The sequence below is a fragment of the Rana temporaria genome, chromosome 9 (assembly GCF_905171775.1).
Source record: "Rana temporaria chromosome 9, aRanTem1.1, whole genome shotgun sequence".
Taxonomy (NCBI): Eukaryota; Metazoa; Chordata; class Amphibia; order Anura; family Ranidae; genus Rana; species Rana temporaria.
Window position 1 is genome coordinate 173,778,240 of NC_053497.1, and position 22,921 is coordinate 173,801,160.

The 22,921-nt window shown below is 47.0% G+C and overlaps 1 protein-coding gene across 3 annotated transcripts in view; it reads left to right on the forward strand.

Moving 5' to 3' along the window:
* DIAPH2 (diaphanous related formin 2) overlaps positions 1-22,921 on the forward strand; it is a 1,333,979-nt gene that overhangs the window by 136,961 nt on the left and 1,174,097 nt on the right. For 2 of the 3 annotated variants that reach the window (XM_040325027.1, XM_040325029.1), the window contains 2 exons: positions 8,083-8,187; positions 16,120-16,140. In XM_040325027.1, the coding sequence (XP_040180961.1) occupies positions 8,083-8,187; positions 16,120-16,140 (126 nt within the window). The remainder of the gene's footprint in view (positions 1-8,082; positions 8,188-16,119; positions 16,141-22,921) is intronic. The other variant, XM_040325028.1, reaches the window with a different exon arrangement.

Here is a 22,921-nt window from a genome sequence, read left to right on the forward strand (position 1 = left end):
GACAATTGCGCGGTCATGCAACACTGTACCCAAATGAAATGTTTGTTTTTTTTCCCCCCACAAGTAGAGCTTTCTTTTGGTGGTATTTGATCATCTCTGCGGTTTTTATTTTTTGCGCTATAAACAAAAGAACAGCGACAATTTAAAAAAAAAAACGTTTTTTTTTTAACTTTTGATTTAATACCACAATTAATTTAAATTTTTCGGGCTAGATTCACAGAGAGATACGACGGTGTATCTCCTGATACGCCGTCGTATCTCTGACTTAGGCCGGTCGTATCTATGCGCCTGATTCATAGAATCAGTTACGCATAGATATGCCTAAGATCCGACAGGTGTAACTGTGTTACACCGTCGGTTCTTAACTGCAATTTAAAAATGGCCGCTGGGGGCGTTCTCGCTGATTTACGCTGAGAAATATGTAAATCAGCGAGATACGCCAATTCACGAACGTACGCGGGCCTGACGTAGTTTGTTACGACGTTTACGTAGCGGTTTTCCCGGCGTATACTTACCCCTGCTTCTATGAGGTGCAGCCAATATTAAGTATAGCCGTCGTTCCCGCGCCCAATTTTTTTTTTTACGTCGTTTGCGTACGCCGATTCTCAAACCCGCTCGTCGCAAGTTACGCTCACGCCGAAACCACTGACGTCCTAGCGACGTCAGTGGGAGCAATGCACGCCGGGAAAATTCACGGACGGCGCATTTAAATCGGCGTGGGGACGCGCCTGATTTAAATAGTACACTCCCCCTAGCCGCGGAATTTGAATTCCGCCGGGGGATTTACGATCTGCCGCCCCAAGTTTGGAGATAAGTGTTTTGTGAATTACCCACTTGCCTCTAAATCTTGCGGCAGCGGATCTTAAATCACATAGATCACGCGGATCTAAAGATCCGCTGATCTATGTGAATCTAGCCCTTTATTTTTATCTTCAGTTTAGACTGATACGTATTCTTCTACATATTTTGGGTAAAAAAAATCGCAATAAGCGTAATATTGATTGGTTTGCAGAAAAGTTATAGCGTCTACAAAATAGGGGATAGATTTCTGGCATTTTAATTTAATATATCTTTTTTTTTTTTTACTAGTGATGGCGGCGATCTGCGATTTTTTATTGTGACTGTGACATTGCGGCGGACACTTTTGACACGTTTTTGGGACTATTCACATTTATGCAGCAATTAGTGCTATAAAACTGCACTGTTTACTGTGTAAATGAGACTGTCAGGGAAGGGGTTAACACTAGGGGGCGCTGAAGCGGTTAATGTGTTCCCTAAAGTGTGTTCTAACTGTAGGGGGAGGGGGACTCACAAGGGGAGGAGACCGGTGTGTGTTCCTCTGTACTGGGAACACATATCGGTCTCCTCCACCTCTGATAGGAGGTGGATTTGTGTGTTTACACACACAGATCGACACTCCTGCCGTGATCACCGGCAATCGCATCCGCCGGGTCACGGGCGGTGCCGCGGGCGCACGCGCGCGCCCTAGATTGCCGGGAAGAAAGGACGTCATATAACGTCCACCAGGTTTGAGGGAGGGTTCCTGCCGGCGTCATTTTATAATGGCCCGGTAAGGAGGAGGTTAACAAAATTCCTCAGCCTGAAGGGAGAAGTCAAGGATTCGAAAATACACACCTCCCAACAATTTGCAAGTAGGTGTCCCTCATTCCCATCTCAAACGTATGTAGGCATAGGACACGCCTCCCTGACACGCCCCCTTAACCACTTCAGCCCCGGAGGAATTTACCCCCTTTTCTGACCAGAGCACTTGTTGCGATTCGATACCGCGGTCGTGCGACATGGCTCCCAAACAAAATTGCATATAGGGGGGAGGCGTGGAGAGAGGGGCAGAGCCTGGGCACGCCTAATGGACGGGCCGCCACTTAAGTACACACTATAGAGCCTATACGGCTTTGTTCATATTTCATGTTCGATGTGAATTTTATCTATTTGCTACACTAACCGGTGCACCCCGCAGGGTGTGCTGTATAAACTATATGAAGTCTCAGCTCCCTGTTGCACTCCAGAAGAAAAAAAATACCATTCATAGGCAGCTTTGTATTCTCTGGCTGAATGTAAAGCATGCTCTGAATGGCTAAGGTGGAAAGTCAGGAGAATGACATTCCAAACTCGGCCTCAACCGATCAAAAGAAGAATATAGAAAGGATCTGAGTGGTTCTAAAAAATAAGTACGCAACTTATCCCAGGTTTTATTTTAGTAGCAGGAACACAGGGTGGGATTGTAACGATGCTAAAGACAAATAATACATATAGACAGTACGTATAAAAAGGGGGATATATTTTTATTAATACAAAAATGTATGAAAAGGTTCAATAAAAACTGGTTATCCGAGCATAAATGAGAAATGGTGGGTCGCTGGCTTCCCAAAATTCAACATATGGTGGTCACAGTGAAGTGTCCTTTCCCTACATGTTTCGCCAAAGTGGCGTCCTCAGGGGATGTGTTCTGGGACCACCAATCCGCAAACCAGCTCTGACATAAAATACAAAGACAAATATTAGAATAATGCATCTCGTATGTAGACATAACCAAAATGTTTTTTAATTTACATATATTAATGTTGCCGTGGCTTGTGAGTAAGAAACCAAATACCTACCTCAACCCGCCGAGACAGATGGCAAATGAGCGAGATAACCCCACAGGAATGGGAAAGGAGCCCAGTAATCCGGATCGAGTGAAAAGGGAGAGCCGTGCAAGGCCGCTCCTAGGCAGGGTGCGCAGGGTGCTTTGCACCCAGGCGCCTGCAAAGGTAGGGGCGCCGATGTGTATACACACACTAAAGTGCCTCAAAGAAGCTACTTGCAGGAATTGACGTCCTGCCAGCGCACCGCTCCAGTGTGAAAGCACTCGGGCTCTCACACTGGCATTGCAGATGAGGCTTTTTTCAGGCGCTATTTTTAACACTAATGCGCCTGAAAAACCCCTCCAGTGTGAAAGGGGTCTAATGGACCATCTCCTGTACTATGTCTGCCGTCTCTGACCATCTCCTGTACTATGTCTGCAGTCTCTAATCATCTCCTATACCAGTGATGGTGAACCTTGGCACCCCAGATGTTTTGGAACTACATTTCCCATGATGCTCCACTACACTACAGAGTGCATGAGCATCATGGGAAATGTAGTTCCAAAACATCTGGTGTGCCAAGATTTGCCATCACTGACCTATACCATGTCTGCAGTCTCTGACCATCTCCTGTACTATGTCTGCAGTCTCTGACCATCTCCTGTACTATTTCTGCAGTCTCTGACCATCTCCTGTACTATGTCTGCAGTCTCTGACCATCTGCTGTACTATGTCTGCAGTCTCTGACCATCTCCTGTACTATGTCTGCAGTCTCTGACCATCTCCTGTACTATGTCTGCAGTCTCTGACCATCTCCTGTACTATGTCTGCAGTCTCTGACCATCTCATATATCATGTCTGCAGTCTCTGACCATCTCCTATACCAGTGATGGTGAACCTTGGCACCCCAGATGTTTTGGAACTACATTTCCCATGATGCTCCACTACACTACAGAGTGCATGAGCATCATGGGAAATGTAGTTCCAAAACATCTGGGGTGCCAAGATTTGCCATCACTGCCCTATACCATGTCTGCAGTCTCTGATCATCTCCTGTATCATGTCTGCAGTCTCTGACCGTCTTTTGTATCATGTCTGCAGTCTCTGACCGTCTCCTGTATCATGGCTGCAGTCTCTGACCATCTCCTGTATCATGTCTGCAGTCTCTGACCATCTCCTGTATCATGTCTGTAGTATGTCGGGGGGTCTTTCTAACAGACTCTCTAACAGAAGCCATCTCTGTGTCCATCAGAAAGGTCCCCCTCCAGGTCCCAATATAGTACTCCGCTTCTCTTCCTGTATTTGTTTTACTGTTAAGAGCAGTGCCGATCCTGACCTCCCTGGGGCCCTAAGCAAAATGACATTGAGAAGCGGGGGGGGGGGGGGGGTGTTTTGCTGTCGGAAATAACATCTTACATTAAATTGAGAAGAGGGGGGTGCTGACTTCTTACCTCTTCTCCCATGCAGCCAGCGAGTTCAGAAGCGGGGTGAGGGGGGGGCGAAAATGACTTCTCACCAGGTGGAGCCTCTAGTAATTTGGGGGGCCCTTCGCGGCTTTGCGGGGCCCTAAGTGCCTTGCATAGTGAGCCTATAGGGCGGATCGGCCCTGGTTAAGAGATCATGTAAGGATCCCAGGGTAATGAAGACTTTGTGCGGGTAGCATTTCTGTGGTTGAGTCGTTGCCATAGAAACATTTGTAAAGGGGAGGAGTTTTTAAAATGACCACGCCCATGTGGGGCCACCAGAAATATTTCTCCACCCAGGCACCTGTGTGACCCTAGGATCGGCCCTGGGGCCGCGTCCAACCACAGGCAAAAGAAAACTTGTATTCATTCACAGAATACAAAGCTGCCTATGAATGACTGAGCAGCATGGTCATAAGGAGAGGTCGGCAATGGTCCCCTAAATGGTGTCGTCAGTACAGTGTTCATAGGTGTGCGCAGCCTATTGCATTAGGGTGTGCACCCCAAAGATCAAACATATTTGCATGTGTATATACAGTATATTGATGGTGTCAGCAGAGCCGTGGACGGTGTCGGTAGGGCAGTGTCAGTAGTTTTTATTTTAGGAGCCCCATTAGGGAGCTTTGGTTAAATATCAGGGGTCTTTTTCTGTGCGTTACTGCACGTTTAACGCAATATGTTTCTGTGCATTAGTGCATGTTTAACGTAGTATATTCCAGTGCGTTACTGCACGTTTAATGCAGCATATTTCTGTGCACTAGTGCACGCTTAACGCAGTATATTTCAGTGCGTTACTGCACGTTTAATGCAGCATATTTCTGTGCATTAGTGCACGCTTAACGCAGTATATTTCAGTGCGTTACTGCACGTTTAATGCAGCATATTTCTGTGCATTAGTGCACACTTAACGCAGTATATTTCAGTGCATTACTGCATGTTTAATGCAGCATATTTCTGTGCATTAGTGCACGCTTAACGCAGTATATTTCAGTGCGTTACTGCACGTTTAATGCAGCATGTTTCTGTGCATTAGTGCACGATTAACGCAGTATATTTCAGTGCGTTACTGCATGTTAACGCAGTATATTTCTGTGTGTTACGTGCCATTTAATGCTGTGTTTTTCTGTGCGTTAGTGCATGTTTGACACAGTATAGTTCGGTGCAATCTGCACCACACAGGGTGATTAGGGTGTGCCCAGGCACACCTGGCACACCCTGTGCGCACGCCTATGACAGTGTTGCTCTGTATATTGATATACATAAGAGGTTTCTTTAGTTCTTTTTTATCCTATCGGTATCCTTGCTCTTCTCACAGCAGCGGCGGTGAAAGCGGCGGTGTAAGTGTGATATAACCATAGACCCCCATTGTCACACCTTGCTGCGTCCTTCTGAGCATTGGCTCACTCTGAAGAGCTCCATAGAAGTTTCAGAAAGCGGGCTTCGTCTGTGGCAGATTGTTACTCACTTCGGCCCCGCACGCTCGCAGCTGAGACGTGTTCTCAGGAACAGATGTGACAAGAAGCTACAAAGGAACAGGCGAGATAATGAATTCATCTTCCACAAATTAGCATAATTTCACTTTGCATGACAAAATTAGCTTTTTAAAGGGCCTCTCCAACCAAACCACTAAATACACAGCCGAGAAGCCAATGTCAAGTTTGATACATCTGCCAAGTGACTTGGAAAGTAATATGCACTCTCTGGAGGGGTGGCAAGACATATAAGGCTACGTTCATACCTTGGCATGGATCCCAACTGTCCCGGATTTCGAGGGACTGTCCCGGATTTGTCCCTCTGTCCCTCTTTACTCCTCATTTGTCCCTCATTTTGGTCTAATCCATATAGTTGTTTAAAAAAAAGAAACTTTTTCTCTTTCAAAAAGTGTTTCCCAGCGCTAAACCTTTCATCCAATTTGTAAATTGCTGCATTTGTAGATTTTAAAAGCCAATTTAAAGGAATAGTAGCGGTAAAAAAAAAAGCACTTGTGGGTTTAACTAATAGATATTTTTTATAATTCTTCTTTTAATGGGGTGTGGCAGGGGGTGTGTCTTATGTCTACATATGTTTGCTAATGTGTGTCCCTCATTTTTCATCTCAAAAAGTTGGGAGGTATGCCTTTGCAATGCATTAACCACTTCCCGACCGCCGCATGTATATGTACGTCCACAGAATGGCACGTACAGGCAAATGGGCGTACAGGTACGTCCTTGCCTTTCTGCGGGTCGGGGGTAGAAAGGCACATGCGGCGGTCGGATTCCCATGGGAGCGATGCGGGACGACGGCACGGCTATTCGTTTCTAGCCGCCCCCTCGCGATCGCTCCCCGGAGCTGAAGAACGGGGAGAGCCGTATGTAAACACGGCTTCTCCGTGCTTCACTGTGGCGCTGCATCGATCGAGTGATCCCTTTTATAGGGAGACTCGATCGATGACGTCAGACCTACAGCCACACCCCCCTACAGTTGTAAACACACACTAAGTGAACACTAACTCCTACAGCGCCCCTTGTGGTTAACTCCCAAACTGCAACTGTCATTTTCACAATAAACAATGCAATTTAAATGCATTTTTTGCTGTGAAAATGACAATGGTCCCAAAAATGTGTCAAAATTGTCCGAAGTGTCCGCCATAATGTCGCAGTCACGAAAAAAAATCGCTGATCGTCGCCATTAGTAGTAAAAAAATAATAATAATACTATCCCCTATTTTGTAAACGCTATAAATTTTTTTTTACCAAAAATAGGTAGAAGAATACGTATCGGCCTAAACTGAGGGAAAAAAATAAATGTATATATGTTTTTGGGGGATATTTATTACAGCAAAAAGTAAAAAATTTTGATTTTTTTTCCAAATTGTCGCTCTATTTTTGTTTATAGCGCAAAAAATAAAAACTGCAGAGGTGATCAAATACCACCAAAAGAAAGCTCTATTTGTGGGGAAAAAAGGACGCCAATTTTGTTTGGGAGCCATGTCGCACGAGCGCGCAATTGTCTGTTAAAGCGACGCAGTGCCGAATTGTAAAATCACCTTTGGGCATTTAGCAGCATATTGGTCCGGGGCTTAAGTGGTTAATCAGGATCCCCCTCCCCACTTGATGTGACTGTAATGTCAGTGTAGAGCAGTACATAGAGCGTACTATGGCGTATAAGGCAGTAAGAAATTGTACTGCAGAACTGGGCAGTGTGTAGTATAGTGTATGGTATATAGCATCAGGAAAGTTCATGGCAGTCAATGAGAAGTATGTAGTGGCAGGGTGGTCAGTGGACAGCATGTAGTGGCAGGGTGGTCAGTGGGCAGCATGTAGTGGCAGGGTGGTCAGTGGACAGCATGTAGTGGCAGGGTGGTCAGTGGACAGCATGTAGTGGCAGGGTGGTCAGTGGACAGCCTGTAGTGGCAGGGTGGTCAGTGGACAGCCTGTAGTGGCAGGGTGGTCAGTGGACAGCCTGTAGTGGCAGGGTGGTCAGTGGACAGCCTTTAGTGGTCAGTGGACAGCCTGTAGTGGCAGGGTGGTCAGTGGACAGCATGTAGTGGCAGGGTGGTCGGTGGACAGCATGTAGTGGCAGGGTGGTCGGTGGACAGCATATAGTGGCAGGGTGGTCGGTGGACAGCATGTAGTGGCAGGGTGGTCGGTGGACAGCAAGTAGTGGCAGGGTGGACAGCATGTAGTGGCAGGGTGGACAGCATGTAGTGGCAGGGCAGTCAGTGGACAGCATGTAGTAGTAATAACGAGGTCAATGAGCAGTAATTTGGTACCTATAGAAAGCCCCACTACATACCTTTTTTGTCTATTCGTCATATGGGAGTTGGTAGACAAAGGGTATGGAGTGAGACATTGTATAGGTACCAAATCCCTACTAAATCGTTCCTATATACCTGACCCCGATCTAGCAAGATTTTACTGTGCTGCGCCAACATAGCGGATATCTTGCTGGATTGAGCAAGGAGAGAATATAAAAAAAAAAGAACAAGTCAAAAATGTAACAAACATATTTCTTTCATCACAGATTTAAACCACCTCTTTTCTACTTGTTTACAGGAGGACATGAATTTGAATGAAGAGCGAAAGGCACCTTTACGTCTGAAGGACCTGTCAAGAAAGCATGAGATGGTGGTCCAGTACATCTCTGCCACTGCCAAGTCGGTAAGTTGGCTTTTTAAAACCTCCACTAGGGCTTTCAGTTCTCGTCTTGTAGAGTCCAATTGTCTCTGCTTATAGCATTAATGTTTACAACATATAGGGGACGCTGTCCTGCTGTTACAGTCCTACCCCATGCTCTTTGTTATAATTTCATAACTTGTCATGTGCAATGTGTTGGTGTTCCTGATCTATGGAGTTTCTACCACATTCAATAAGAACAATCCAACCCACAGTAGGCAACAACCAACAATCCAACCCACAGTAGGCAATAATCCAACCCACAGCAGGCAGGCAACAACCAACAATCCAACCAACAGCAGGCAGGCAACAACCAACAATCCAACCCACAGCAGGCAGGCATCAACCAACAATCCAACCCACAACAGGCAATCATCAACCAACAATCAAACCCACAGTAGGCATCAACCAACAACCCAACCCACAGTAGGCAACAACCAACCCACAGCAGGCATCAACCAACAATCCAACCCACAGTAGGCAACAACCAACCCACAGCAGGCAACAACCCAACCCACAGTAGGCAACAACCAACAATCCAACCCACAGTAGGCAATAATCCAACCCACAGCAGGTAGGCAACAACCAACAATCCAACCCACAGTAGGCATCAACCAACAATCCAACCCACAGTAGGCATCAACCAACAACCCAACCCACAGTAGACAACAACCAACAACCCAAACCGCAGTAGACAACAACCAACAACCCAACCCACAGCAGGCAACAACCAACCCACAGCAGGCAACAACCAACCCACAGCAGGCAACAACCAACCCACAGCAGGCAACAAAACAAAACCAAAGTAGACAACAACCCAACCCACAGTAGGCAACAACCAACCCACAGCAGGCACCAACCCAACCCACAGTAGGCATCAACCAACAATCAAACCCACAGTAGGCATCAACCAACAATCCAACCCACAGTAGGCATCAACCAACAATCCAACCCACAGCAGGCATCAACCAACAATCAAACCCACAGTAGGCATCAACCAACAACCCAACCCACAGTAGGCAACAACCAACCCACAGCAGGCATCAACCAACAATCCAACCCACAGTAGGCATCAACCAACAACCCAACCCACAGTAGGCAACAACCAACCCACAGCAGGCATCAACCAACAATCCAACCCACAGTAGGCAACAACCAACCCACAGCAGGCAACAACCCAACCCACAGTAGGCAACAACCAACAATCCAACCCACAGTAGGCAATAATCCAACCCACAGCAGGTAGGCAACAACCAACAATCCAACCCACAGTAGGCATCAACCAACAATCCAACCCACAGTAGGCATCAACCAACAACCCAACCCACAGTAGACAACAACCAACAACCCAACCCACAGTAGACAACAACCAACAACCCAACCCACAGCAGGCAACAACCCAACCCACAGCAGGCAACAACCAACCCACAGCAGGCAACAACCCAACCCACAGCAGGCAACAACCAACCCACAGCAGGCAACAACCAACCCACAGCAGGCAACAACCAACCCACAGCAGGCAACAACCAACCCACAGCAGGCAACAAAACAAAACCAAAATAGACAACAACCCAACCCACAGTAGGCAACAACCAACCCACAGCAGGCACCAACCCAACCCACAGTAGGCATCAACCAACAATCAAACCCACAGTAGGCATCAACCAACAATCCAACCCACAGTAGGCATCAACCAACAATCCAACCCACAGCAGGCATCAACCAACAATCCAACCCACAGCAGGCATCAACCAACAATCCAACCCACAGCAGGCATCAACCAACAATCCAACCCACAGCAGGCATCAACCAACAATCCAACCCACAGCAGGCAACAACCAACAATCCAACCCACAGTAGATAATGCAGGACTACATTGAGTGTGTTCAGCACTTACAAAATATTTGCGGAGAAAAATCTTAGAAAGGTGGGGATATACAGTATTCATATTTTTACAGAGCAATAGTAGTATCGAAAGTAACCAGATACATAGCAATAAAAGTGTGTTGCGAAACTGAGGGGTTGCGTGGATGGGTCCCTGGTATGTGATAACATGTATGAGGTAATAGCTTGTACAACAGTTACAAACATATAAAAAAGCGAGGTAACTGGATGGGATGGGGGGGGGGGGGGTGGCCCCTCTACATCCCTTCCTTCGAGTCCCGAGCATTGAAGCAGCATGGGGCGGGGTCAGAGCATCACTGGCGCTCCGGCCCTGCCCCTCCCTGCTGGTTGTGAAATAATGTGTATCATTCTGCACAGCACGGCGCACCGCTGCCAGCCTACCTCCCCTGTATATCCATCGCTCTTAGTGCCAACATGAGGCCCCCAATTTCGGGGAAGCGTGGGCTTTAGGACCAGCTGCTTTGGGGAAACTGCAGTGGCCCCCCATGCAGCTGTGGCCCCTGGGCAGTGCCCAGGTGTGCCCTCTCATTAAGACAGCCATGGGTAGGGCTCTGCCAGACACACATCATAGGAAAAATTGTAGTATCGCCCCAACTGTGTTCAAGAAAAAGTTGAGAATGTGAGTCTTTTTTTCTACTTGAATTTGGATTGTTGGGGGATGTACGGATCCCATTATGTCAACACCAGCGGTCAGTAAAAGTGTGCCAGAACATAGCCTGGGGCAGTATCTTGCATTTGTATTGAAGCCTAATACCTAGAAGTTTCCAGGACAAAAAGTCGGAAAAAAAAAACAACAACTGCTGAATAGCGGCTCTGGGTGACCACAGGCAGAAAATATGTTCCAGTTGATAAGAAAAATTACACCAGAGCCCAAACAACTTCCATTTACAAGAAGGCGCTGAATCCAAAGGTTTTATTAAGGCATTGCAATTAATCCTTGATCTTATTATTTATTTATATGATTGTTGTGCTGGCGACCTGGGAAACTCCAATCTCATTTTCGCCAATGTGCAGTGTCCCCCCCCCCCCCCTCTCCTGTTTAGTCACCTACAGGCAAAATTATTAGTAATTCTGTGAAATGAAGAGACACCAGGCAGGACGAAGATAAAGCAGTGTATGAATAATAATGTTATTTAATCAAATTAATGGCTACAGATATAATTGGAATTTGTGCATTAGCACCGTGCTAATTTTTTTTACTTCCAACGCTCAATGCTTTCCCATGCGTGTTTTGAATGCTGCGTGTGCGTGGTCGCCAAACCAGCGCCGGCAGGTCCATATTACAATTGTAAAAGAGGGGGTGAAATCTATGCTTATGCCGCGTGCACGTTCGATGTGAGCTTTTTGGTGGGAAATCCTGACCATGTGTAGGCTCCATCTGAGAGCTGGTTCTCAATTTTCTCTTCCGTTCATGGACGGACACAGCAGCCTTTGACTGTAGGGTTATGCACCTTCCTTCCAGGAGAGTTTGCGGGACTCCTCCTGAGTGCAGCGCCCCTGCCCTTACTTCAAGGCAGAAAAAACCCTACAGTCAAAGGCTGCTGCGTCCGTCCATGAATTTAAGAGTAATGGATTTTACGGTGAGTAAAAAAATCCTATTTTTCCAACAAGAAGTTTGATGTGAGCTTTTGGTCGGAAATTCCTACCGTGTGTAGGCTCAAAATGTCGAAATTTCCAACAGCTGCTGGTTCTCAATTTTTCCGACAAGAAAAGTCCTTGTCGGAAATTCCGATCGTCTGTATGCAATTCCGACGCAACAAAAATCCACGCATGCTCGGAATCAAGCAGAAGAGTCGCACTGGCTACTGAACTTCATTTTTCTCGGCTCGTCGTACGTGTTGTACGTCACCGCGTTCTCGACGGTCGGGATTTTGTGCAACACAAGTTGCTTTCCTGCAGGATTAGCTGGCTTCTGTACTAGGCCTGCTGGCCTGATCCTCTAGGAACTTCCTCCAAATTCCTCCCAGCAGCTTTAAACATGGGTCCCTCAGTTCTCCCTAAATTGGGACTTTAATGACCTCCTGAAATCTTCAGCTAAGTGACCCAGAGGGCCACAGCCCTAAGGCTGGGTTTTTTCCCCACAGGACAAGGATCCTGCTGTTCTAGGCCCCAACGTATTTATACACACCCCAGCCCCCTACTGGTCACTCTTCCTCCCAGGGATTGGCTGAGGCTGTATGAATATGCAAGTCCAGGTTCTGCCTCTACCAACCCACTACATTTTAGAGCTTACTAGAAACCAGGGGGGAAGCAGCTAAACCTGCAACTAGCAGAATCCAGAACAGCAATCATACTTCGCTCCATAGAGGAGGCAACAAAAATTCTATATATGCCTTAATCCTACTAGCAACCGAACTAGGACAGTAATATAACTATCAGTCTCTTTCCTCATGCCAGGGTGCTAGCTGTAATTCTGGACTCTGACCTTTACTTTCATCCGCACATCTAATCATTGTCCACATCTTACAACTTTCATCTCTGTAACATTTCTAAAATATGTACCTTTTTAACCAACACCACCATGAGGCTACTAATTTACTCCCTCATTACCTCTTGTCTTAACTATTGCAGCGCAAAAGTAATTGATCTACCTCTACACAGATGACCGCTCTTTCAGTTTATCATGAATGCTGTTGCCAGACTCATTCACCTTACCAACTGGTCGGTGGCCGCCACCCTTCTCTGTCAATCCCTCCACTGGCTTTCCCTCAACCAATAAATAAAATTAAAAATCCTAACAAGAACATAAAAATTCATCAACAACTCAGTGCTACATCATTAACCTCATCTCAAAATAATGCCCAAACACTCCTCTTTCGTTGTCCTGTAGCACTCACTCCCTTTTTTTCCAGGCTGCAGTCTCTCAATCTCTCTCTTGATCGAGCTGTAGCCTCCTCCCTGTGGAAAATGGGGCCACTAATCTTTGGGACTACATGTCCCATGATGCTCTTATCTCCAAGTCTCCTTTGATTGACCCTCAGTTATGGCCAATGGGGAAGGAACGGAGCAGGCAGGAAGCTGGGTGGGGAACCTAGTGAGAGCCGCCAAAAACTAAAAAAAAAATCTAAAACGCCCTTTCTGCTCTGAGGCCATGCTGGTATATCACGCCCAACCACAAGCATAACTAGAACCTTCAGGGCTTCAGTGCAAGAAATCTTGAAGGGCCCCCCTGTCCACCGCGGCTCTTTCCATCCGTCTCAGGGCTGTTTCCTCTGGTCCCAGGACCTTTTACTTTCAAGCCCAAGGCCCTTTTTACTGACCTTAAGGGCATTTTACTCTTTAAATACTCTTATAGACCTTTTAAATCACAAAATTCACACGCAAATTGCAAGGACATTGCAAGGAAACCTTATGAGCTTAATTGCTCAGAGGTTAAGGCGTGGAGTAGTCCACAAAAATGTGGAAAATAAAACTAGAATCGGGGTCATATGAACAAATAGCAAAAATGAGAACATGAAAAAAAACAAATGGGGGGGGGGGGTGGGAAACAAGTGAGAAAGAGAGAAAAAAGGGGGGGGAGGGGGCCAGGTGGTTAAGAGATGAGAAGGAAAGACAGAGGAAGAAAAGGGGTGCAGAGCAGGAAGATTGGTTAGGAAAAGGGTACCCCCAGGTCGGGAGGGTAGAGGAGGTCAATTAGCGAGGCCTAGGCTGGTCGGATGCAAAGTGGAAAGAGCGTAGGACCACCACGGGCCCCATACCTTGAGGAACTTGGCATGGGAGTCATGGAGAATACTAGACATCTTCTCATTAATCATGAGATGCTCTTCACACCCGCAAATGAGACCGCCGGCTTCTTCTAGGCCCTTGCTTATGTACACTTTGCAGCGATAAACAAATAGGTGGCCAACAGGACCGGATTTCCCACAAGGCCACTGAGGCCAGGCCTTGGGGCGGCAGGGCTCCAAGGGGCGGCAGTGGCATGGAGTCCCCCGACGCCCGGAACAAACAGTTAAGGGCGGTAAGTTATGGGGGAATCCTTTCGCTCGTTAACAAGTGATTGCGGCGATGTCGCCGAAATCACTTGTAAAATATGTGCTCCCGTCCGTCCTCCCCACCCCACATACCTCTCTCTGCTGGCTCTGTCTTCGGGACTCCGTCCTCCACCCGGCCACCGAGTCAGTCTCCTGTCCCTGCTGCCGATGTACACAGTGATAGGGGTGAGCTGTGCTCTTCCCATCTCAGCTGTGACAGGAGTTCTAGCACAGTGCTTGGACTCCTGTTTTGGAGGTGACAGGGTCAATAAAGAGAACATGTCACCTCCAATTGCTTTCACACAGGAAATTGTTTTCTCCTGTGTGATAGCAAAAAAGTTAAGTGAATTTTTTTTAATAAAAAAATAAATAAAATAATAAGAAATAATAATTAAATTAATAAAATAAAAAAGTAAATAATAAGAAAAATAATAAGAAAATTATACAAAAATTTAAAAAAGTAAGTGACAAGCTACAAATAAATAAAAATAAAAAAAGTAATAAAAAAGTAAAAAAACAAACAAAACATATTTGAACTAACCGTGCCGCACATTCTCCATTGATTTGGGGGGAGGGGGGTTTGGTTGGCAGGGAGGGGGTGCATTGTGGAACCTGGCCTTGGGGCGGCAGGGAGAGCAAATCCGGCCCTGGTGGCCAACTTCTGCTGATAGGAAAAGAGGCCCGGGATCGGGCAGTGGAGTAAGGCCAATTTGTCATCTTTGTGGGGGGATATATGGAAGAGAGTTGACAGAAGACAAAATACTCTTGACCAGAATCCCACTAGGCGGGGGCAGGATCACCAGATATGAAGTTCATCTCCATGCTGACCACAACCCCTGAAACATCTATTCCTGCAGGATGGGTTTGATTTGGCGTTAAGGGATGGAACCCAATGCCAACGGAGGAGCACCTTATAGGCTGCCTCTAGGGTAGCTGTGTTAAAGCAGCATTTTGCAGTATTAGACCAGGCTTTGCTCCAATCCGCTAGGTCGATGGGGGAGAAGTCTCGCTCCTAGTTGAGGACATAAGATAATGAGGTTGGAGTCCCGCTTGAGTTGAGGGAGGAGTTATTCAAAGATATGGATTTTGCTAGTTTTACCACTGCCCCAACATGCATACTATATGATATTACCCCTAAAGCATGTGAAAATAGCCTTCTTGGGTTTAAAGTCCACATTCTATCTAGAATATGGGGATGGCACTGTAATCCTGCACCCAGGCATTAATCGGATAATAAATATTGGCAAGTTCCAAGGTATGTCCATTCTTTTAGTCCTTGGTAGAGAGAATTTTGACCTTACAAGCTTTTCCTTTGTTTACATGTTGATCACACAGTTGGGTTTTTCTTGGTTCCACTTATTTCAAAAAGTCAGAGGTCTGTGCTGGTAACTTGAGTTCATATTGGTCAAACCATGTCTTTATGGAACTGGCTTCGTAGACAGCGGAACAGTCATACTGAAACCGAAAAGGGCCTTCACCAAAACTATAACCACGAGGTTGGCACCATTGTCTAAAATTTCTGCTGTAGTATTAACAAGTACCCTTCACTGAAAACAGCGGAACTATATCTTTTGGAGGGAGATCCACATGCTTTTGGCCATATAGGTAAGTGTGATGGTTATGTCTCCGTGAACTGTTGGCCATATAGTGTATGTCCACCGTTGGATTCATGCCCCATTGTTTGTGCCATGTCAACGTCTGCCATTGTGACTAATGCTTGTTGGTTGTGCCATGAAATGGCTATAATATCAATTTATATAAAGGCTGATTGCATTATACACATGCCAGTTGCTTCCTCTTGATATGTATCTATTCACTAGTGCATGAAACTTAATTCCATATTCGATGTTGGTGAAGAATAGCATGTGTTTGGATAAACGTGTTTGTCTTGTGGGTTCAGCTGTCTGTATGGGTAATGTAGTCAAGTAACCGTTGTGATTAGCTATTAACCATAGAGTGTCTCTGCTTGAATCTACTACTAATTGTGCTGTATTTGTTTTTTCCACCTTCTAATCCCTCTCCGCTGAACTCCTGCATGCAGATAACTGGAAGTAAAGCTATGGTGAGTACTTATCTATGTTAAATGTAAATAATAGACAGGGGCGGACTGACATCTCATGGGGCACCCGGGGGCCATAGGAGATTATGGGGACCCGGGGCCATAAGAGATTATGGGGCCCCCGGGCAATAGATTATAGAACCCCCTAGGCAATAGATTATAGCACCCCCTAGGCAATAGATTATAGCACCCCCTAGGCAATAGATTATAGCACCCCCTAGGCAATTGATTTTGGGGCCACACAGTATATACATACATACATACATACATACACAATATACACATAGTGAGTGAGTGAGTGAAAAGCTTATATAGCGCAACACATGCATGGCAGCATCTTGCAGGGGGGCAGCATGGAATGAGTCCCCGCCGGCTTGCACTACCCTTTTAGTGTAGCGCCAGTCTTATGGGGCGTACTGGACAGAGAGGCAAATTAGTCTAGTGCCTCCATAAATCAGCCGCACTGCTTCCGGCCAGCATTTTGCAACTGTGGGGGGGGGGGGGGGGCTTCTAATTTTGACTGTCCTATTCTCCTGAACCACGAACCTTCCTCAATGTGCTATGTATTTTCTGCTGCACCATTGACATTGTTATATCTTCTAAGTCCTCTCCATACAATTTTCAGAATTTTGTGCCTAAAGTAGAACTATAGGCAACACTTTTTTTTTTAGGGAAGGGCGGGTCTTAAACAGCAAGGGGTGTGGCCTTGACAGGAAGGGGTGAGGCATATTTAAATTAGGGGGTGCACGAGTTTAGTCAGGCCTAGGGCAGCACAAAACCTAAATACACCACTGCCGCCCACCCCCGCATCCAAGGAGACAGACAGCTCCATCAGCCAACCAGGCGGAACGCCTGAAAAACACAGAAAACGGCACAGGAGCCCAAGCATAGGAACACACAAATGTGCCCCCTGACACCCCCCAGTATGAGGCACCCCGGGGCAGCCTGCCCCCCACTTGGTACGCCACTGGGCGGCACCCCTGTGCCCCTTATGGATGGGCTGCCACATGGACCGTTATTGGAATGAAGTTGCTTTTGGATATATAATATAATCTCTCCTAGTATGGAAATAATCAGAACGTAACAGTGACGGGTGTTTTTTCACAGTCCATCAAGAAACATTTTTCTATATTCTGTTAATTTGATACCATGTGAACATTTTATAGATAGAGATCTCTTGTAACATGTAAAAAGCACATAGGACCTACTGCCCTCTGGAGGATCATTGTTGTTATGGCGGCTCAGAGCTGCATATAGCAGCAGAATTTAGACAATGTAACAAGTCACGTTGGTTGGTTTTAAAATGAGAAATTGTATCTTTTGTAATATTGTCATATAATTGTAATCCTGTTTCATTTTTATAGCAAATCAGATGTTGCCCTTATGATTGGTTCCTTACTGTACCATTGCTTGCAAAGGGCATTAAATGTGGGGAATGATTGAGAAATGACTGGCAGAATCGGTGGGTCTATCTAGAGAAGATCAGACCATGTTCCTTTTTATTTTTATTTATTTATTGCATATTTGTGACCCCTGCTTCTGCACAGCCATCTGCAACAGGTTCGGGACCGCCTGCTATAGACAATGGAACTTGGCAACTGTCCGCTTATCATTTAAGACACAAAAACACATACGGTATGGTCAGGGTATGACACGTGCCAGGACAAGGTCATCCAGTGCCCATGGCAAAGATGCATCCCCCTTCATTATGTGCGAGCTTATGAGGAGGAGGGGGAAAGAGCAGAGGTGGCTCTCTAAGTAGGCGGCCGCCTAAGGCCTCGCACTCACAGGGGACCTCGTGGCCAGGGCCGTCTTAATAGCATCTTGGGGCCCCTGGGCAAAGTCATGCTCTGGGGCCCCTACAATGATGACAGTGCAGGTAAACAGGCATCAAGTAGGTAGGAGGCAGACTGCCTCCCCTGTCTATCTATCACTCTCAGTGCCATTGTGGGGCCCCCAATTTCGGGGCAGCGTGGGCTCAAGGACCAGCTGCTTTGGGCAAAGTGCAGGGGCCCCCCCCATGCAGCTGGGGCCCCTGGGCAGTGCCCTCTCATTAAGACAGCCCTGCTCGCGGCCGCCTAATTTGCCTGTGCTCGATCACTACTGCGGACTGACCAACTGGCTCCAGGGGCCATCAGTAAAAAGCGCACCGGGCGGGCTGCAAGTCCATGTGGGCTCCTACAGCCCGCACCGCTCTCCGCGTCTGGCTGGGTCAGGATACTATACAGCTGCCCTATGACTGTCTGTGAAGGGGAAGGAGGAGCTCCGGTGGATGGATCCCATCCCAGCGCCTGCTGCAGCCTAGCCGACCGCCCAGAGAGAAAGTGAGTGCCCGGCCATGCAGCAGCCCTCCTGTGTGCCTGGATAGGAAGAGTGGGGCCTCGTGTGTAAGTTTTGCCTAAGGCCTCACAAAGCCTAGAGCCGCCTCTGGGGGAGATAGAGAGCACAGCCCGCACCTCCTCCCAGCTCTCTCCCCCTCTTCTTGCCCCTTCCTGCACTGGGATTACAGAAGTAATGATGCCCCTGTCATTACTCCTGTCAGTCTTATAGTGGAAGTGGGGGTGGCCCGTCCATTAGGGGCACCCGGGGGCAGCCCCCCTTATCCTCACCACCCCCATATATGCAATGGATAGATTCAGTGTCAGTAGGAGTCGCCAATGTCTCAGGCTTGGTGGTCAGTGGGAGTAGAAATGGTGCCTCATCATTGGTGTCAGTGGAATGATTTGTGCCCCATTGATGGTTTTAGTAGGAGGATCAGTGCTCCACCATTGGTGTCATTGGGAGGATCAGTGCCCCATCACTGGTGTTGGTGGGATGAACAGTGCCCCTTTATTCTTAGTGGGACAAATAGTGCCCTATCATTGGTCTCAGTGAAAGGAATAGCGACCCATCATTGGTGTCAGTGGGAGGAATAGTGCCCCATCATTGGTGTTGGTGGGAGGATCAGTACCCCATCATTAAACTTGGTGGGACAAATAGTTTCCCATCATTGGTTTCAGTGAAAGGAATAGCGCCCCATTTTTGGTGTCAGTGGGAGGAATAGTACCCTATCATTGGTGTCAGTGGAAGGAATAGTGTCCCATCATTGGTGTCAGTGGAAGGAATAGTGTCCATCATTGGTGTCAGTGGGAGGAATAGTGTCCCATCATTGGTTTCAGTGAAAGGAATAGTGCAACACCATTGGTATCAGTGGGAGGAATAGTGCCCCATCATTAAAGTTGGTGGGAGATTCAGTGCCCCATCATTGGTGTCAATGGGAGGAATAGTGTCCCATCATTGGTGTCAGTGGGAGGAATAGTGTCCCATCATTGGTGTCAGTGGGAGGAGTAGTGTCCCATCATTGGTGTCAGTGGGAGGAATAGTGTCCCATCATTGGTGTCAGTGGGAGGAATAGTGTCCCATCATTGGTGTCAATGGGAGGAATAGTGTCCCATCATTGGTGTCAGTGGGAGGAATAGTGTCCCATCATTGGTGTCAGTGGGAGGAATAGTGTCCCATCATTGGTATCAGTGGGAGGAGTAGTGTCCCATCATTGGTGTCAGTGGGAGGAATAGTGTCCCATCATTGGTGTCAGTGGGAGGAATAGTGTCCCATCATTGGTGTCAGTGGGATGAATATTGTCCCATCATTTTACTGACACTAAACACGCTTGAATATTCATTTCGTATGAAATCCATAAATGTATTAGTTGTCAAGCCAAGACTTGACCACCCAAGATCTTGTCCATGGGGCACCTCTTGATGGGGCACCTCCCCGGATTTTGGAGATCTCTGGGAGGACACAGAGGCTTGGGCGTAGGCACCTTGGGTCATTTATACCCATGAAAAGTACCATGTAACCCTTTCCTGGTGGAACTCTTTATGTTAAATGTCTTTATTACTTTGAAGATCGACACTTGGCAGTTGGGTGGCAACAACAACTCGATCCTTGTCTTCTGACTACGAAGTGTTAACCTCTCTTTCTAAGGGTCCTTTACACATAATTACACCTTTTTAATTGGGTCAGAGCCACACACGCCCTTGCATCGCGGTATAAATAATGATCCTCTATATATCCCTGGCCCCTTTTCCTGAACGTAGACTTTAAAGCTTTAAGCATTTCAAGAGGGAATAGGAACACTCCAAATTTGCCCACTCAGGCCATCCAACGCCTAAAAACAAATATTGAACGCCGTTAAGTCAATTTGATGAAAAAGAGACCTCAATCCAATTCAGAGCGCTCGATCGACCGCGCAAAAAAAAAAAAAAAAGATTCCTTTTTGGCTGCCAGCAGGGGGAGACAAACCCTTGCCAATGGCTTGCCTTGGCCCTATTTTGGTCTCAATAGCTCTCTTTTGTTTGATATATTATTTTCATACCTTGATGTAATTTACATATTTATAGTTTTGTTCATGGCATTGTATGAATACTAAATATAAAACATTAACTTTGGTAGAATAATAACGTTCATAATACTGGCAGATTGTAACATGACAAAAGCGGGGGGGGGGGGGGGGGAAGGATGCATATATATATAACTAAATCGGAGGCTTCAAAGTGAAGGTAAACGTTGAATTAATTACAATGCTAAAAGGAGAAAAAAAGACCTTTGACATGAAAAGATTGTGACCTTTTGTAATCTGATTCGTTCCTATAGATATGCATAGTGCTTGCTTAGCTGGCGATTCTTGATTATGTATTTCATAAATGAATACAATGATTTTTTTTTTTGATGAGGTGATTTGAGTAAGGCACGATGTTTTGGGCTTCTGTAGATTACATCCCTGACATCTCCCCGTAAATTGTGCTGTCATTCTACCTTGGCCTTAGTCTGCCCTTTCCATTATTGCTCACATCCGGGACATTTTGTAAATCTAGAGAAATATTGCTAAAACATGCCCCTTCCAGACCCAAGGGACCACCAAAATATGCCCCTGTGATCTCATGACATCTGACCCTGATTACTGTCTGCTATTCTGTTAACAAGACTCTATAATAAACTCATGAATAACTCTACAATGTACTACGAATGGTGCTGCAGGATTGTCCTACCCTTCCCAACGTATTTCGTCTGCTCAGCGTCTCTTCATCGGCTTACAGTTGCATTCCAGCCTCGAACGCACGATCAGTCCATCGAATGAGAATGGACCGTTTTCATTGGTTAACCGATGAAGCTGACTGATGGTCCGTCACGCCTACACACCATCGGTTAAAAAAACTATCGTGTCAGAACGTGGTGACGTAAAACACCACAACGTGCTGAAAAAAACGATGATTCTGAGCATGCATGGATTTTTAACTGATGGTTGTGCCTACTAACGATCGTTTTTTTTCCCATCGGTTAGGAATCGATCAGTTACATTTTTAAAGCAAGTCGGCTTCATTTTAACCGATGGTTAAATAACCATCGGTTTTGACCGATGAAAACGGTCCATCAGACCGTTGTCCTCTGTTTAACCTATCGTGTGTATGAGGCCTCAAACATTTTTCTCAACCTTTCCACCTAACCTTTCCAACCTTTCAACCTAACCAGGGCTCCATGGTAGGGTACAAGGTACATGGTAGGGTTCAAGGAATCCATAGCAACCCCTGTATGAACCCTAGAGTAGAGTTCATACAAGGGTTGCCAGCAGTGGTGGCTGGTGCTCAATTTATTGGGGGGGGGACTGAAAAAAAATTAATTGCAGGGTCACTGTGCCCCATCAAGCGCCAGCCACTGTGCCCCATCAAGCGCCAGCCACTGTGCCCCATCAAGCGCCAGCCACTGTGCCCCATCAAGCGCCAGCCACTGTGCCCAATCAAGCGCCAGCCACTGTGCCCCATCAAGCGCCAGCCACTGTGCCCCATCAAGCGCCAGCCACTGTGCCCCATCAAGCGCCAGCCACTGTGCCCCATCAAGCACCAGCCACTGTGCCCCATGAAATGCTGGCAATGGCGGCTGGTGCTCAACATTTTTTTTTGGGGGGGGGGGGCGCAAACAAACTGAACAAAAAAAAAACATTAATTGCAGCCTCACTGTGCCCATCAAAAGGCGCCAGTTTGCCCCATCAAAAGGCGCCAGTTTGCCCCATCAAAAGGCGCCAGTTTGCCCCATCAAAAGGCCGCCAGTTTGCCCCATCAAAAGGCGCCAGTTTGCCCCGTCAAAAGGCGCCAGTTTGCCCCGTCAAAAGGCGCCAGTTTGCCCCATCAAAAGGCGCCAGTTTGCCCCGTCAAAAGGCGCCAGTTTGCCCCGTCAAACGCCGCCAGTTTGCCCCATCAAATGCCGCCAGTTTTCCCCATCAAACGTCGCCAGTTTTCCCCATCAATAGCCGCCAGTTTGCCCCACCACCCGGCACTTAACTTTCTCGGGTCAGCGCCGTCCTTCGCGCTCCCTCTGAGTCCTCAATGTCTTCTCCCGTCGTCTTCATGTCATCTCTGCTATGATTGGACGCCTGATAGGTGTCCAATCACAACACCTGTCGCTTCAGTCAATCGGGTGACCGGTAACCAGACCCGGTGCACCTGATAGCTGAGAGGCGGGTCAGTGTTAGGGAAATGATTCCCTAAAACAGCACTACGTAAGCAGCGATCGCACAGCAGTGCGCCCGCTCCTTACCAATTTGGGAGCCACAGGCTCTAATGAGAAAGCCTATTAGAGCCGACGGCTGTAAATGGACACTTCCAAAAACACCCCGACCACTGTAATTCAAATGGCCGGCGCTCGACAAGGGGCCGGACACCTGAATAGGGGGCAGCAGCGGCCAGGAGAGAGGGGGCAGCGCTCCCTCTATGGATGCACCGCCACTGGTTGCCAGGGATTCCTTGAA